This window comes from Mizuhopecten yessoensis, unplaced genomic scaffold, assembly GCF_002113885.1.
Source record: "Mizuhopecten yessoensis strain PY_sf001 unplaced genomic scaffold, ASM211388v2 scaffold10325, whole genome shotgun sequence".
Taxonomy (NCBI): Eukaryota; Metazoa; Mollusca; class Bivalvia; order Pectinida; family Pectinidae; genus Mizuhopecten; species Mizuhopecten yessoensis.
The window spans coordinates 73,441-89,361 of record NW_018408490.1 but is presented as its reverse complement, the minus strand read 5'-3'; the positions used below and the strand labels follow the sequence as shown (position 1 = coordinate 89,361).

The 15,921-nt window shown below is 35.8% G+C and overlaps 2 protein-coding genes across 2 annotated transcripts in view; one reads left to right on the top strand and one right to left on the bottom strand.

Moving 5' to 3' along the window:
• LOC110460128 (polycystic kidney disease protein 1-like 2) overlaps positions 1–1,440 on the bottom strand; it is a gene marked incomplete at its 3' end in the record, with an annotated part of 70,940 nt that extends 69,500 nt beyond the window's left edge. Inside the window, exons 1-2 of the mRNA XM_021512863.1 lie at positions 1,365–1,440; positions 857–972 (exon numbers count right to left, since the gene is read on the bottom strand). Of these exons, the coding sequence (XP_021368538.1) occupies positions 857–935 (79 nt within the window). The remainder of the gene's footprint in view (positions 1–856; positions 973–1,364) is intronic.
• A 276-nt stretch (positions 1,441–1,716) lies between these two features.
• Positions 1,717–15,921, top strand: part of LOC110460127 (nucleolar complex protein 3 homolog) — a 34,341-nt gene continuing 20,136 nt past the window's right edge. The window contains exons 1-6 of the mRNA XM_021512862.1: positions 1,717–1,804; positions 4,303–4,562; positions 5,567–5,754; positions 6,387–6,571; positions 14,001–14,162; positions 15,732–15,825. Coding sequence (XP_021368537.1) covers positions 1,802–1,804; positions 4,303–4,562; positions 5,567–5,754; positions 6,387–6,571; positions 14,001–14,162; positions 15,732–15,825 — 892 coding nt within the window. The 5' untranslated portion in view covers positions 1,717–1,801. The remainder of the gene's footprint in view (positions 1,805–4,302; positions 4,563–5,566; positions 5,755–6,386; positions 6,572–14,000; positions 14,163–15,731; positions 15,826–15,921) is intronic.

Sequence of the window (15,921 nt, the reverse complement as noted above, 5' to 3'; positions counted from 1 at the left end):
GGCAACTATTTTTGTTGACCTTTGTCCATGGAAGGTCCCTGCAAAATTTCATTGAAATTGGTTCAGGGGTTTTGGAGAAGAAGTCGAAAATGTAAATTGTTTACGGACGCACGACGGACGACGACAGACAAAAGGCGATCGCGATCGCATATTGCACCATTTTTAGGTCACCTGAGACAAAGTCTCAAGTGACCTAAAAATGGTGCAATATGTACCCGTTAATATAGGTTTTTACATACCAGTATGGGCATTCTTTTAAATTTGTTTTTTAATAGTTGTCTTTTGTATACATGAATAGATATTTTTTTTGCATTGAAAGTTTTTTTTTTAAATCAATGGTTGCCACAGTGTACCCCTTAATTTCATACTTGACAGCTCTCCCTTTTATGAGGGGAGGGGGGGGGGGGGGGGGGCTCCCAATTTAGGACCCTAAGTTTCCTATTTTCTAAGATTTGATGATTTCACCTGAACAAGAGTAGCTCCAAAGATGTCATTTTAAAATATTAGATTTTCCTATCGTGTCCATAAACACATTTTATTTATTGCTTTTAATTCTGAACATGTGTAAAGTTAAAGAAGTTGTAATGTAAAATAGTTCAAAGTCAAAGAGAAGTGTTCTTTCCATTAAGGACGATTTACAATGGATACTATTCGGTGCCATTTGTACTAATTTATTTAAATTCATTATTTACACTGACGGGGGAATCTAAACATGCACCTATAAATGATTTTTAACATCACTGGGGACTTCCGTGTTGTCAGTGTTCAGAGCTAAAGAATCAATTATTTACACCGCTATTGATGTCCTGCTTTTGGGCAACTTCATTTAAACGACCCAAATATTAAAACTTGTTACCAAATGCACCATGTCCAAAGTAGAGCATCAACCAGAAGCTGCTGATAAATGGCAGATGCAGGAAAATCAAGAATGACATATCTGAGTTTTCTGCCCGACTCGACGATCACAATAACCTGTGAATAGATAACAAGTGATGGACTGAAATTCCGAAGATATGAAAACATCACAAAAACATTTCATTTAACACAGGGTCGGGAGTTCGTTTACAAATGTATGAAATACACATACATTCCAATATGCTATGGACACGGAATTAGATTAAGTCCGTGCTATGGGTCACAGCAAACATAAAAACATACGCGTTTATGTATGCTGTGACCCATATCCATGTGCATTTCAGACATTTGTAACGAACTCCTGTGTTTGTAACAAACTCCAGTAGATCACCTTAGTAAGCTAAAAACGCTGATCACACATTTCATTCTGATATCAAAATCATATATACCACGTCTACCTTTATGATTTTGAGTTGTTGCTTCCAAGTTTAAACATTATATATGCGTACAAAGATATAACATCAAACAAAAAGTTATCCCGATTCAACCAGTCCGCTAGGCCCGTGTACGACAACCATATTTTCCCGCCATTCGAGTAAACTAATCTTAGAGGAGGAACGGTTACAGTCCAGAACTGGATAAGATTTTCCAGAGGGACTCTTTATTTACTTTACTTGACACAGCATGTTAGTTATTTTTATATTCACGTGAAGTGTTTTGAATGTTCTAATTAGTTTCCCGTGGATTTTTATCACCAGAACGGTATAATATTACTCTTCAATATGATTCCGGGAATTATTCTCCGTTAAACGACTCTACTATTATTAACTCAAAAACAAATCTGTATCGATTGCATGCTTAACCACGTGTGTGTAACGGCTGGTTAGTGTCAACACCGAGGCTGGTGGGGAGGGATATCGTCATTACTGATCACTGATAATCAAGAATGGTAAATGTTCTGTAGCAATATCATATGTAAATTATTGGTAAAACTGACATTGGAACTTTAACGTGACACGGTATACCGAACGTAAAAGTATAATATGAAATAGGCGAGACCTAACAGCGGCCACTACATCTAACAGTCTAACTGTTTCCTACATAATTTAACAGTTATATTTTATTTTCAGTAGAGTGAACATCCAGTCCTCGCATAATTCAATGGATGTACCATTATATTATTCGTCGGGGGTGGGGGGTTGGGTTAACAAGGATCCCTCATCCGCGATCCCTCCCTTATCGTCTGTCAGACTGGGATTTTATTTCGAAATGTATGGGTCAGGGGCAATTTCGGCCCATTAAAGTCGTTCTGAACAATATGTCATATGTTAAAATTAACTTGGATTTGAAAGAGTTATAATATAGGCAGACTAGTCGAGTGGTTAACACTCCGGCCTTCCACGCGGCCAGGGTTTGATCCCCGAAGTCGTTGTATGCATTTATATTCAGAGAAACTTTTTCTCCTGCCCACATGTACATAACTCCAACAATCCAGGTGGAGTATAAAATGATCTGGGGTGGATGTTGCGGTATCTGTGCTGTAGCATTTAAGTGAGGTGGCACTATATAATATGCTACCTTTGGAAGCACGGTCCCGCTACAAACAGAACACAAGTACTACATCTCCAGCACACACGCAGGCATACATATAATTGTATATCTATATGTACTATAAAGCGCTTTAGAGTGGCTTATGTTAGCTGGATAGGGCGCTACATGTATATCAAATGTTGTATATATAGATATATATATATATATTCAATGTTTTTCTTAAAATAATAACAAAAGGGCAAATTAACTTATGTATTTGGAGAATCATTAAACTTTTTCATGTCGGATGATTGGATGACCGAATGTGCCCAGCCCTTGTGTTAGATTGGTCCACGTTGGAATCAGCATAATTATTAGGTCACAATGCATGCAACGTCATATTTCAAGGCTTTCCATGTATCCTATGGGCCGTACCTGCCCCGGTGTCAATGGATGAACCTGACCCAAATTGATATATTAAAAAATTTGTGTATCAAAGCAATACGAAAGTCAACACTAAGCGTTTATGTATACTGCTTAGACCCTCAAAATTATAAATATTTGCTCAAGACCTAAAATATCTGGATTGGCCGGAGTTGTCCCAGGGCCGAACTTGCCCTGGCTCCTTGTCCCTAGCCCCTAGCCCCATATTGAACCCTCCCGCACTGGATCAGCCCTGGTTCGTTGTTTTTCAAAACACCTTAGAAACACTTACAAATTAACTATTGGCGATATTAAATCACTTATCTAGATGTCATCAGCATAGGGATAATTAACCAAAATCAATCCATATTGGAATATTTTGTACCTTTTATCTTTTTATGCCCCTGCCATAAAATGGAGGGGCATAAAGTGTTGCCCATGTCTGTCCCATCCCTCCCATCCATGAGCCATCAATACATGTTGCCTTTTTTTGTACTCCACAAAAACCATAGTGGTTTAAATGTGGATGGGGTTAAGTGGTACATGTGATACTTAGCTTCAGCTACTCCCAGTTGGTAGGGATTAATGCTTAAAATGCCTCTATTCCTTGCACGCTGACTGTGTTAACGTTGTTGTCCAGTTGGTTTCAGTCTGTGGCTATTTGCACAAAGAATGAGTTTCTGTATTGTTCCGTATTATGACTGCTCTGTTATTGTTCCTGATCTCATGGTAAGAAATGAATGACGTCTCGGCTCTAGGCATTGGTGGAATTTGCTCCTTCACAGTTTGTAAAAGAATTTTAACCTTTGTAATTTTTGTCTTGATGCTAGTGATGGGAGTTGTAGACCTTTGAGGAGTTTTGTCATAAATCCTTCTTCCCTTACGTTGATCTCTGGATGAATCTATTTTATATTTTAATATAAGTACTTAAGCTGCGTAAGTGTGTGTATGTCTGTATATGGACATATATCTGTCATGCTGTGTATGTAATGTACCTTTATCATTTTGACGTGTGGTCATGAGAGATATGAAAGAAAGTATTGGCCGAGAGAGACACTTGGACCCTGCATGAACCCATATGCGCGTGGGAGCCTCAGCTGATCTGAGTGCCCAACATGTATATCAGAACCTGGTGCATATTAACCCTGTAGGGATATACAGCAAACTAGCTGAGAAGGTAAGTGGCCTGGTAAGGAAGGTTGGCGAACAGAATACAGACGTGATAAAGCAGGGCAGTGGATTGCAAACTAGGAACTTTGTTGTGTGCCCCAAGGTAGTATCACTATCGTGCATGTGCACCTAGGCCTGGCAGACTTGTAAGTATATATGTTATCTGTGGGCTGCAGATGTTGCAATTTTGCCTAAATCATCTCTACTATTCAGGCTGATCTCAAGATTTTTTTTCAAAAGAAAATTTAAAGTAATAAGGTGAAGTGTGCAGAAATATTCAGTAACAATGTATATCACTCATAATTAGATGATTAAATTTTTCAGAAAAAATCAAAAGGTCAAAAACGGGGAAAGAAGGCAAGTGTGACAAAACTGAATAATAAGCTTACAACAAGACTGGCAAGGCAAGGAAAACTCAAGAAGAAGAAACCCAAAAAACGTGAACATCATGATGAGGAGAACAGTGCATCAGAGAGGATGGTACAAGAAAGTCGTCAACAAGACTCTCATCAGTCTGAATTGTCGGAGGAAGATGTTGACTATTTCAGTACGCCTGGGATGAACCAAAGTTTTGTTAAATCTAGGTACAATGGCTTTAAGAGTAAATTGAGTAATTCATAAAAGAGGAATTCACATCTAATGGTGAAAGTTACGTTGACATGCAGGCAATTATACCTATATTATTATAATACAGTAGAGTTATCAATGCATACAATACTAGTGAAATATTTCATGAAATAACTGAGCCAACCGGGTAACACATACTTATGTGCCTGATGCAACTGGTATATAAAGATATCAAAGGTTGGCACAATGGTTGTAAAATGACCTTTACCTATAGTCAAAGTTACAGGTGTCAAATATGGTAAAAACTTCTTCTGAAGAACTGAAAGGCCAAGAGTCATAATGTCAGGTTGATAGCTTCTTTTATTTATAAATTCATAGGGTTTAAAAAAACAAGGGTGACTGAATAACTTAAATTAACTGCTGGAATGAAAGGCTGTCCAGGTTTTGAAATGAATGAACCCCACAGATTTTCAATGTCACAAGAGTCAAAAGTGTTTAAAAGTTAGTCCCTTTAGTCCATTCAAATGTATTTAGCCTTTTTCTACTTTTAATGGGTTGGTTTGGTTGTTACAAGTGTGAGATTAATCAAACTAGTGAATAATGCAGGTTCATTGAGCCTCTTGGTTAAACAAAACTAAAAGCAGGTAACGGCATATTTCCTCTCTCAAATAACATAGTCCATTTGCAACAATAAGTCAATAAGACAGATATTTTTAAAAAAAATCCAGAAAATTAAGCTTCATCTGTAAATGACAGTGTACATAGTTAAACTTGGGATTTTTTTGGGTCATATTTAGATTTAAGTGTAGTGTGTTCATGCAATGTTTCTGTATTTTTGATTTACATAACAAATAAAAAATAGTAGAAAAAATCAACATCTACTATAAACATATATGTGGGGCTACTCAAAATGTACCTGCATGCTAGCAATCATGAATTGAATTGATATTGCTGACATCAATTTTTCTTATTAATCCATATTATATGTTTCATATGAATAATGTTTATTTTTATTTTGTAGTTTACATGCAGATCCATCATCTAGAAAAAGGAAATATTCTGATACAAATGACACTGAATCTGCCTATGAGAAGCTTCCTCGTAGAATTCTTCACAAAGACAACAACCAAAACATCAAATCCTTGTTACCTATTAAAACAAAGAGGGGAATGATCATACCACAGATGGTGGAAGATGTCTCAATTCAAGGTTTGCACATGTACATTTCCAGGTTTTAATATCCAAACAAATGGAAGAGCTGACTCCTCAGGGGTGGGACCAGAAAGGGTAATATGGCAATAGTGTTTTTAGCGGCTTCGGCTCTAGAACTATGATAGAGATCACCCATAGTTGATTGAAAGAATTCTTAGATGATAATGGCCCCCCCCCCCCCCCCCCCGGTATACAAAATAATAAATGAATGGGATGACACGATGATATAAAATCGCCTCAGAGTCTTGCCATGCATTTTGGGCCTTGTTGGGACACTTAAACATGAAAAAACTAACCAATTGTGTATCAAGATTAGCTTCACATCCATCCCATCCCATAGGGACTTAGTCCATGGATCATAACATATAAACAGTTGAAATCTCCACCCTGTAGAAATATATATGCTACCAGGATTGACTCGGGGCCATGGGGGACTTATTTTGCAAAACTAATTACTTTCAATGAAACTATTTTGCTTTGGTTGCTTAAATATCCAGGTGAGGGATACATACCCTCTGGGCCTTTTGTTAAATCAACTTTCACAGTGTTCGAAAATCTTTCAAGGTATGCAGCGTGACATGATAAAGAGTGGTTTGACAAACATTTTTGGTTTCAATTTTGGTTCAAAGATGAAGACGAGAAAGAGTCAGCAGAGGAAGAAACGTGTAATGAACCTGGTGGCGTTGTCAAACCAGAGAAGTTACCAGAACTGAATAGTGCACAACTTATGTCGCTGAGAAAGCAAAAACTAACAGATCGCAGACGGAGAATAGCTATCCTGGCAAGTGCTCTGATCGAGAATCCCGAGGCTAATGTAAGTTGTATTTCTCATTTAAATTTTAATAGTATATAAACGTACAGAATGATATAGAATCTAGGGTCTGAAGAGTCATATAGTCGTATGTATGAAATAAAAGTTTTTTGATAGAATTCTAAACAGCCAAAATTGGTTACATATATGTTAGCTAATGGAGGACCAAGAAAAGGGATCAGCACATTTTGGTAGTACAGGATGTTAGTACTTAACAAGATCTAGTGCTGAGCTCAAAAAAATATATAGGTTTTGAGATATTAAAGATTTCAGTTTCAATTTTTCGACACATGCGTTAGGTAACGCTGGTGTCTAGGGGACCGCACATACTACGAAGCTTAGCGTGGAATTGCATTTTCGAAAGTAGTGACACCTGTGACCTTATATGGAACGCCCATTCATTAATTATCATGCATATGCAAATTTTTACAATTCTTACAATGACACCTACCGGTAGATGAGAACTTTTTCATTCATGATTCAGTGAAGCCATTTTGTGGTTAGCCAACGAATAGGCAGAGAAAGCATTTGCTTCGATACTTTCTTAACTAGTCAGATGTAAGTGAGAAATACAACAATGCATGTATTTTGTATGTACAAAATTAATAAAAAATATTCTGATTAATTTTCTAATGAAGCTCTTCTTGCTGAAATTGTGCTTCCTGCACTCTTCCCCGAAGCGGATGGTTTCCTCTGACCTCCTTACTGTAGTGTTCCTACCTAACTACACAGTACACAGTTGATGGTTTCCTCTGACCTACTTACTGTAGTGTTCCTGCCTAACTACACAGTACACAGGTCAAGTCACACTGTTTGGGTCACTAACGTTTTGCTTTATATAACAAAATTACCACTGCAAATAAGCCTGTAATTTTACTTCTGACCACTTGAATATGACTATTCTTTTCGTCAGAATTGAAATAAACTCTCTTCAAGACATTCTATCCATTTCAGTAGAGTCTATTGTAAGCTCAGATTAGATCGACAGGACAAATACATTAACACAAGAAAATAAGTGTAAAGCTAACCATGCTTTGATAACTTTAGCAACCCGTCAAACAGCAAGGGCTGGATGAGGCCAAAGATCACTGCCGCGGATTATGACCAGCAAAAGATGGAGTGCGATGTTTTTCTCTATCAAACATGTACATCACAAGATATTTTATCAGTACTATATATTGAAACATGATGTGGTGTGTTTAAGACAGGTTTGTTTCAAACTTGTTACACATTTATTCAATTAATAACGCAGTGTTTCAGTACAATCTTTTATCTTGTGAAGATAACTTTGCTATATTATAGGTGTTTATTATTAATTTTTGACAGAATTTCAGATTCAGACCCCTGTGGTGCAATGCAGCAGATTGCACTCGCCAAATACATTTCAAATTTCGCATATGGTCAGGTAATAATATGTTTAAAACAGAGGAAATATTTGTGGGGAAAGTTAATTGAATTGTCGGCAGCCTGACATCCCTGAGCATTCATCGCTTCCATGTCCGATTTGCACTCCTATTACGGTATTAGGCCGACTGCATCGTCAATTATCTTGACGTGTGAACCAAAGTGAAGTAAAGATTGCGTAGCAAGGTACGTACTCCGAATCAGTGAATAATATGTTAATTTGTTCCAACATAAACAGTGTGCAAATATAACATTATTATGCTTTAGGTTTATTCCGAACGTAGCAAGCTTATCTGATTTTAATGATTTCATTTCTTGACTAATGATTCTGTTTGTGTACATTTACACTAGCTGCCCACACAATACGTATACCTGTCTGACCTCCCCTCTAACATAACATAAACTCATTGTTGAATTGTTGATACTTACCCAGCATCAATTAAATAGGTCAGGGAACCATGATAGAGACGTTGTACCTGTAAGGTCAGTGGTCCGTAGTAGTAACAGGGCACAAAAAGTTGCGATACTTTCTCTTCGCTAGATTGGCCCTCTTTTAAAATTGTTAAATATTAATGCAATAGGCCTATTCAACATGATGTACAGAAGTCAGAAGTACTCTGTTATTTTTTTTTTTTACCATACTGTATGTTTGTATTTTAATCCATAAAGTGATCATCTTTCAAAATACTATCAGATGATTGGCTGTAACTTATAAGAAAAAATGACTTAAACAATTAAGATGCTGAAAAATTTGCACAGGAGTTGCGATTTCTTTTTAAAATATCATTTGCCTTTAATTGTGGACTTATATAATCTAATTATGTGCCTTCAATCTAAAAATAAAAGAAACAAATATCCTAAAAAAAAGTAGTCTCAGTGATGCAATATTTATAATTATTTTCTTTGAGTTTAAATTCGAAATTAATTAAGAAATTAAAAAAAAAAAAACATCACATATTTCAAATGTAAATTGCAGTAGAACACGCTTGAATAGAAAGGGACAGATTTATAACAGTATTGACCAACCCTTTGAAATAAATCGGGAATCACGTAACTTGACCATTCCCGTGTCGTCGGTTTGCACCAAATATAAGCAATCGTCGATGATATTTTGAACGGTTTGCTGTTCTAAAAGCTGCATAACTGCGACGCTAAATAACTTTTCTCAATCACTTGAAATTCTGAAACGTAATAGTGAAAGAAAGCACACAAATACGATGTCCAAATACAAGTAAAATGTACATAAAACTAGATCAATACCCAGCCAAAGTTAATCGACTAATGAGACACTAAAAGACAATAATATACATTAAAAACGTTTGTCAAATTTAAAAATACCAATATTTGTCAGCTTATTATAGCTTATTATACGTTATTACCACACATTCATATCCTAGTTAATTTGACTTATGATACTCGAAAAGGCAATTATAAACCTTGCAATAAGTTTCACGAAACTTAAAAAGCTAATATTTGTCAGCTTATTATAGCTTAAAATTATAGGTTATTTCAATACATTGATGTCAAAGCTAATTATGACTTATGAGGCTCCAAAATGCAATAAAATACATTTGAACAAGTGTCATCGCATTTTAAGAGACCAATACTTGTAAGCTTATTATAGCTTATCATAAGTTATTTCAACATATTAATGTCAAAGTTACTTTGACTTACAATTTGTATGAAACTCATAAGAGCATATAATATATACATTAAAATAAGTGCCACAAAATTTAGAAATACCAATATTTGTCAGCTTGTTATAGCTAGCTTATTATAGGTTATTCTAGCACATTGATGTCCAAGTTAGTTTGACTTATAAGATTTCAAAAGGCAATAATATACTTTAAAATAAGTGACACCAAATTTAAAAAGACTAATATTCATCAGCTTATAATAGCTTATCATAAGTTAATCACATTGATGTCCAAGTTAATTTAGGTTTCTGAGACTCCAAAAGGCAGTAATATACCTTAAAATAAGTGTCACCACATTTAAAGATACCAATATTTGTCAGCTTACTATAGTTTATTATAAGATATTACAACACATTGGTGTCAAAGTAAATTTGACTTATGGTACTCCAAAAGGCAATAATATACCATAGAATATAAGAGTCACCACATTTAAAGAGACCAATATATATTTGTTAGCTTATAAGGTCTTTCGTTACCTAAACCTGTACCACCAACTTTAGCGAGAACACCACTTTAGTACTTTATCCAATGATATAATTATGTACTGGTAAAATGTCACATATGCTTATAACTTAGCTTACTGCATGTATATAGTTTTCTTCGCTTAAACGTGTTAAAAATAAATTGACCCATATTCGGCTGAAGTTCACCATTATTCATTATATTAAAGAACCATGTGTCACTGTCCTGCATTAAGATCCCATCTATGACATCACCGGCTTGATTTAGCAAACTATATCTTAAATCAGTGTAAAGATTGCACTCATTTTAAAAATGTTTTTCATCTTCGACCTTCCTCATGTCACAATGGGTACACAGTCTATCATGAAGTTGAATGGGTGGCCTGGCGTATCTTCCAGTCTCCACAGCTAGCGGAAGACAATTCATACGACTTTATAAATTTTACACAAATTACATATAAATAGCATATTCAGGAGTTTTCTTTATGAAGATCTCCTTCCCACTGACAGATTGCATAATAATCATTTAGACAATTTTTAGACATTTTCAGTTGATACTTAGAAAATGAAGTTTTAATCTGTTAATCTTTTTCTTGCATGTTGGATTAACAGGTAGTTAGTGTTATGCTTACTTAGAGACCAAAGAAGGATAATTTTTCTGAAGAAAATTGAAATAAATAAATACACAAAATTATTGTAATATATTCTTTGATTCATATCACTCTGCTATTTCATTTTTTATTTTATTTTTTAAATGAAGAATCAAGACAGGTATATAACTTAATTTTATGCAACACTACTATATGGTTCGGATTGGTGCCACCTGTCTGGGGAAAAAATCTGGATCCGCTCCTGGGCAGGTCTAAAGAAAATATAATGAATATTTTTGAAAATGGAAAAAATAATAAACTTTGTAACAATGAAAACAACCAAAAAGTTAAATGATGATTTTTTTTTGGTATTTCAGGCAACACAGGAAAAATTGAAAGATATGAATCAATCCATAGAGGCTGCAATTATCAACAACTGGATTGAAACTGAAGACATTATCTGCAATAATAAAGATTTAATATGATCACTAAATGGACTGCATGATTGCCAGACATCGTATACATGCTGTGCAGTTGTGGCCCAATATGGATTCAAAAGTGTCCAACAAAGCTCTTTTATCAAATTTTTGTTTTTTTAGATACATTCCGGATACATGATCTCGCATTGAAAATTCAAGTTTTCCTTAAGGGTGACCTCTTTTCTAGTTGAGGCCGTAGCTCCCTCACACATCCTCCTCATCTAGTCACTTTCTTCAAAGGCTGTTGCATTTTGCAACAGTATATGGGTCCCCCTCTATGGGTATTGAGCTTCATATTGGTATGTCCGGGGATAAAAACTTTATTTCAGGTGACAAACAATATTAAAAAATATGTTAAAAGCTGAAAATTGCCACCCATTCGAAGAAATGTATTTAAATGAGGACAGTTAAAGGGACAATTTAGTGATGTAAGGTTTTTTTTATTACCTGAAAATCAAGTTGATACTGAAAATATGTTTCTTCTAACGAAAGTTTACGTAGTTGATAATGACATGTCCTGAAGCCAACGTCCAGTGTAGTCAGTTTCATCTTTTGGGAAAGCCGGTGATAAAAATAGCTACGACCGAAATAGCACAATATCCGGGTCTTTCAGTGATAAGTAAACATGTACAACATTATGCTGTCGACATACAACACGGTGTCAGTTATGAATCTGAGTTCACACATAACTCATTTTTGAATTTACACTACATGGCAAGAAGGAATTATAAATATCATAATATATATACCTCTTATCAGATATTTCTGTTCACATTTTGATTTGAATAAGAACAAACAGGTTCCGCTAAAACGTACGTCTGTACAGTTAAGGATTTCTCCATTACTGATTAAAAACGCCAAGAAAACATTGTCTCTTTTTTCAATTTTTCGACATGAAATGTTCATAGGGTATCAAACCATATAAGAGTTTTGTGACAAGGTTATAAAAAAACTTACTTCCCTAAATTATCCCTTTAGGAAGGATGGGTAACTTTCTGATAAAAAATGTCAGTGAGATGTATTTACCGAGGAGAGCTAGGTAAAAGGTCTCTTGGTTAGCCGTCTAAGACTACTGGCATAACTCTGTGTATCAAATACTTGTATAAGTACACAAACATGCAATACGTCAGTGTGTAGTCTAGTCCCATGCTCATACACTTTTTACCTTCCAAGTTTTGTACTTTTCACATGATGTGAAATTAGCAAGCAATGGATTAGCTTAATTGACTCTCAACTTGGAAAATTCTGGGGATTGTGATTAACTGTTGCCTCAGCATAGCACACAATACACTTGACTGACTAATTGTAGAATGGATTCCATACTACAACCCTAGCTTACATATGTAAGAAAATAGTTTTTGAATATCACAAGCCTACCCTATTTTTTGCACCAAAACTGATAACTGAAGTTTGATGTGATTCATGTATTACAATATTCGCTTACAGTGAAGTTGTTGTTTTATGACACAATGTTAATCAGTCCTGCACCGGTTCCCAGGGGGACTATATATAGGTTTGAACTCTGTCCTTCCATCCGTCCTTCCATCTGAGAAATTTGCCAGGGGCATATGTCTTCTATACTATTTTACCTGTAGTAACCAGAATTGGTGTAAAAGGACGCCTTGGGATGGCAGAGTGCAAAGGCAAGAATAAGGTCACTGTGACCTATGACTTGACCTTTGACCTTCACTTTTGAAAATATTTGTACATACATCTTCTATACTTTTTCACCTGGAGTAATCAGTTTTGGTGTACAAGGACATCTTGTGATGATAGAGTGCAAAGTGTAAGACTTAGGTCACCATTACCTCACTGTGACCTATGCTTCCTGACATATGAGTGTACTATTTGTTAAATATAGAAATCATTACTTTGCCTTGTTGTAATATATCTGAAATTAAGTATCCTGGCTGACTGTCATGAATCATTGAAATTAACATGTATCCTGTTGAACTTTGTCGCTTGGGGAATACATTTATTACACTATGGAAAATAACTAGTACAAATAATTTAAAAAAATATTCTTCTTTCTTTGTTATGGGGAATTTATTTCAGTGTCATACTGTTACCGTAACATAATCATACAAAGAAGTGTATACTGACATATGACCTATGGCAAAATCCTGGTCGACCTTAAGACATTTGTGACAGGTGTACTGCTGCTGGTCTATAGAAAACATGTTTCACCCTCTACCAATAGGCACTACGGAGCTATTGCAACAGTCATATAAATATGCATTCAGAAGTCCACTACATTTGTATTTATTTATGGCAGAAGCTCTCAATGCAGTACTTGTGGTTGGTCCTCAGAGGGAAGATACATTTCAGACTATTACCAACACAGACATTAGATAAGAGTATATATCTATTCACATTAGTTTCAGCAAATTTGAATGGTGTTTATCCTGCATCTCCACTGACTGTATTGTGTTCTATTTTCCTAGAATGTTATATAACTATGGATATATTGCTACATGAAAGCATGTGTCTGGAGTACTTTCAGTACTTTGATTGTGTATTTAGCAAATTATAGGAAAGTGCTAACACTCTCACACTTCAAATACATAATCTGAGAATACCTGACTCTGTGGTCCTTAACCAGTTTCTGTAGGAAACCAGTACCAAAATGCAAAGCTTTCTTAAAAGTTTATTAAAATTCTTAACTGAAAAAGTTGGTAACTTTAAGTGTTCCTTACTGTTGTTAGAATTTTGGCCAATCTTACAGTAGATTGAAGACGCTTCCACAAACTGTCCTAAATTTAACTATTTATGAATGTTTTGAGTCGTTGTTCTCCTTATAGATAAGAAAACTAAAAGAGTTGCGGTCTATGCTTGAGGAAGAAGACCCTGACGTTTACCTGACAGTACGAAAGCTTGCAATGGTCTCGCTAATGGAAGTATTCAAGGATATTGTCCCCGACTATCGACTTCGGATCGCAACACAAGAAGAAAAATCGCAGAGGGTTTGTAGTTGTTAATTTTTCTACAATTGCCATAAAAGTATGCTAGTTGTGTGCCTGTCTTGATAGGATGATGTGTGGCGTTGTATGTTTGTCCTCATGCAGTGCTGTGTTGCCAACCTCTTAGAAATGTAAATGGCTAGATGAACAGTAGCAAACAAGGTGAAGGAGTTAAATCAGGGGTGGTGTGTGTGATGAGGATTTTTTGTGACAGTAATAGTAGTAAGGTCTGGCTGCTGATGGCACATTTCTTCATTTACTTAAAGAACACTCAGCATTTAATTTTACAGAGAGGAAAGAGCATATCAAGGGGAAAGTCCTGTTATCAGACTGCAGACTAAATTAAAAAGTGATTTTTAGCTCACCTGGCCCGAAGGGCCTAGTGAGCTTATGCCGTGGTGCGGCATCCGTCGTCCGTCCATCCGTCCGGTGTCAATATTTTACTTTTAACAACTTCTTCTCAATAACCAAATGGCTTAGGGTGATGATATTGAGCATGTAGCATGCTGGGATAAAGGGCTACCAAGATTGTTCAAATGAATGACCTTGACCTACTTTCAAGGTCACAGGGGTCAAATGTCTAAAAATCATCAAACAACTTCTCGATAACCAAAAAGCCCAGGGTACTGAAATTAGGCCTGTATCATGCTGGAATGAAGAGCTACCAACTTTGTTCAAATGAATGACCTTGACCCACTTTCAAGGTCACATGGGTCAAATGTCTTAAAATCTTCAAATGACTTCTCAATAACCAAAAGTCCCAGGGTACTTAAATTGGGCCTGTTGCATACTGGGATAAAGGGCTACCAAGTTTTTTCAAATGAATGACCTTGACCCACTTTCAAGCTCACAGGGGTCAAATGTGTTAAAATCTTCAAACAACTTCTTCTCAATAACCAAAATTCCCAAGGTACTGATATTGGGCCTGTAGCAAGCTGGAATGAAGGGCTACCAAGTTTGTTGAAATGAATGACCTTCACCCATTTTCAAGCTCACAGGGGTCAAATATGTTGAAATCTTCAAACAACTTTTGAATAATATAAAGGTCCAGGGTAATGATATTTGGCCAGAATCATGCTGGTATGAAAGGCTATAAGGTCTGTTCAACTTAATGTCCTTGTTTGACTTTCAAGGTCACATGTGTCAAATGTTTAAATCTTTTAATAGATTCTTTTGACTTGCAGTTAATGTAACATGCTGCACTTTGATTGGGTAGAGGTTTCTGCACTATCACTTTATCAAACATGATTGGATATTTGTTAAAGCTTGATCAATATGTGCACTTTACCAAAACAAAATCTGCCACTTTTTGGTTTCGATGGTTTAACATGAATTATGGGCTAAGGGGGTCAGTACTAATTTCCTTTTTCATGGTTAGAAATATAAGACATAAAAGTGACAGGGTCAGGCGTATATGTTGTTCTACCCCTGAAGTACTCTTGTTATAATTAAGAGATGATTACCTTGGCTATCTTTTGTGAACTGTCCACCATGCCTTGGAGGTAAACATGACAAGTGTTAAATGTGACTGTTTTGAGATATTTTTCATGATGTACCTTTCTTAATATTCAGGCTAGAAAAGAGACAAAGACCTTGCGTGACTTTGAAGAATCATTTATACTGAACTATCATCATTATTTGGAGTTTTTGGAGAGAACTGTACGAGGTATGAACTGCTTTAGGTATTTACGTATATATCCCTCTCATGATGTCTAATACAATCATGTATGTTTAGTCTCATGCAGTTATAAAGGACTTGTTA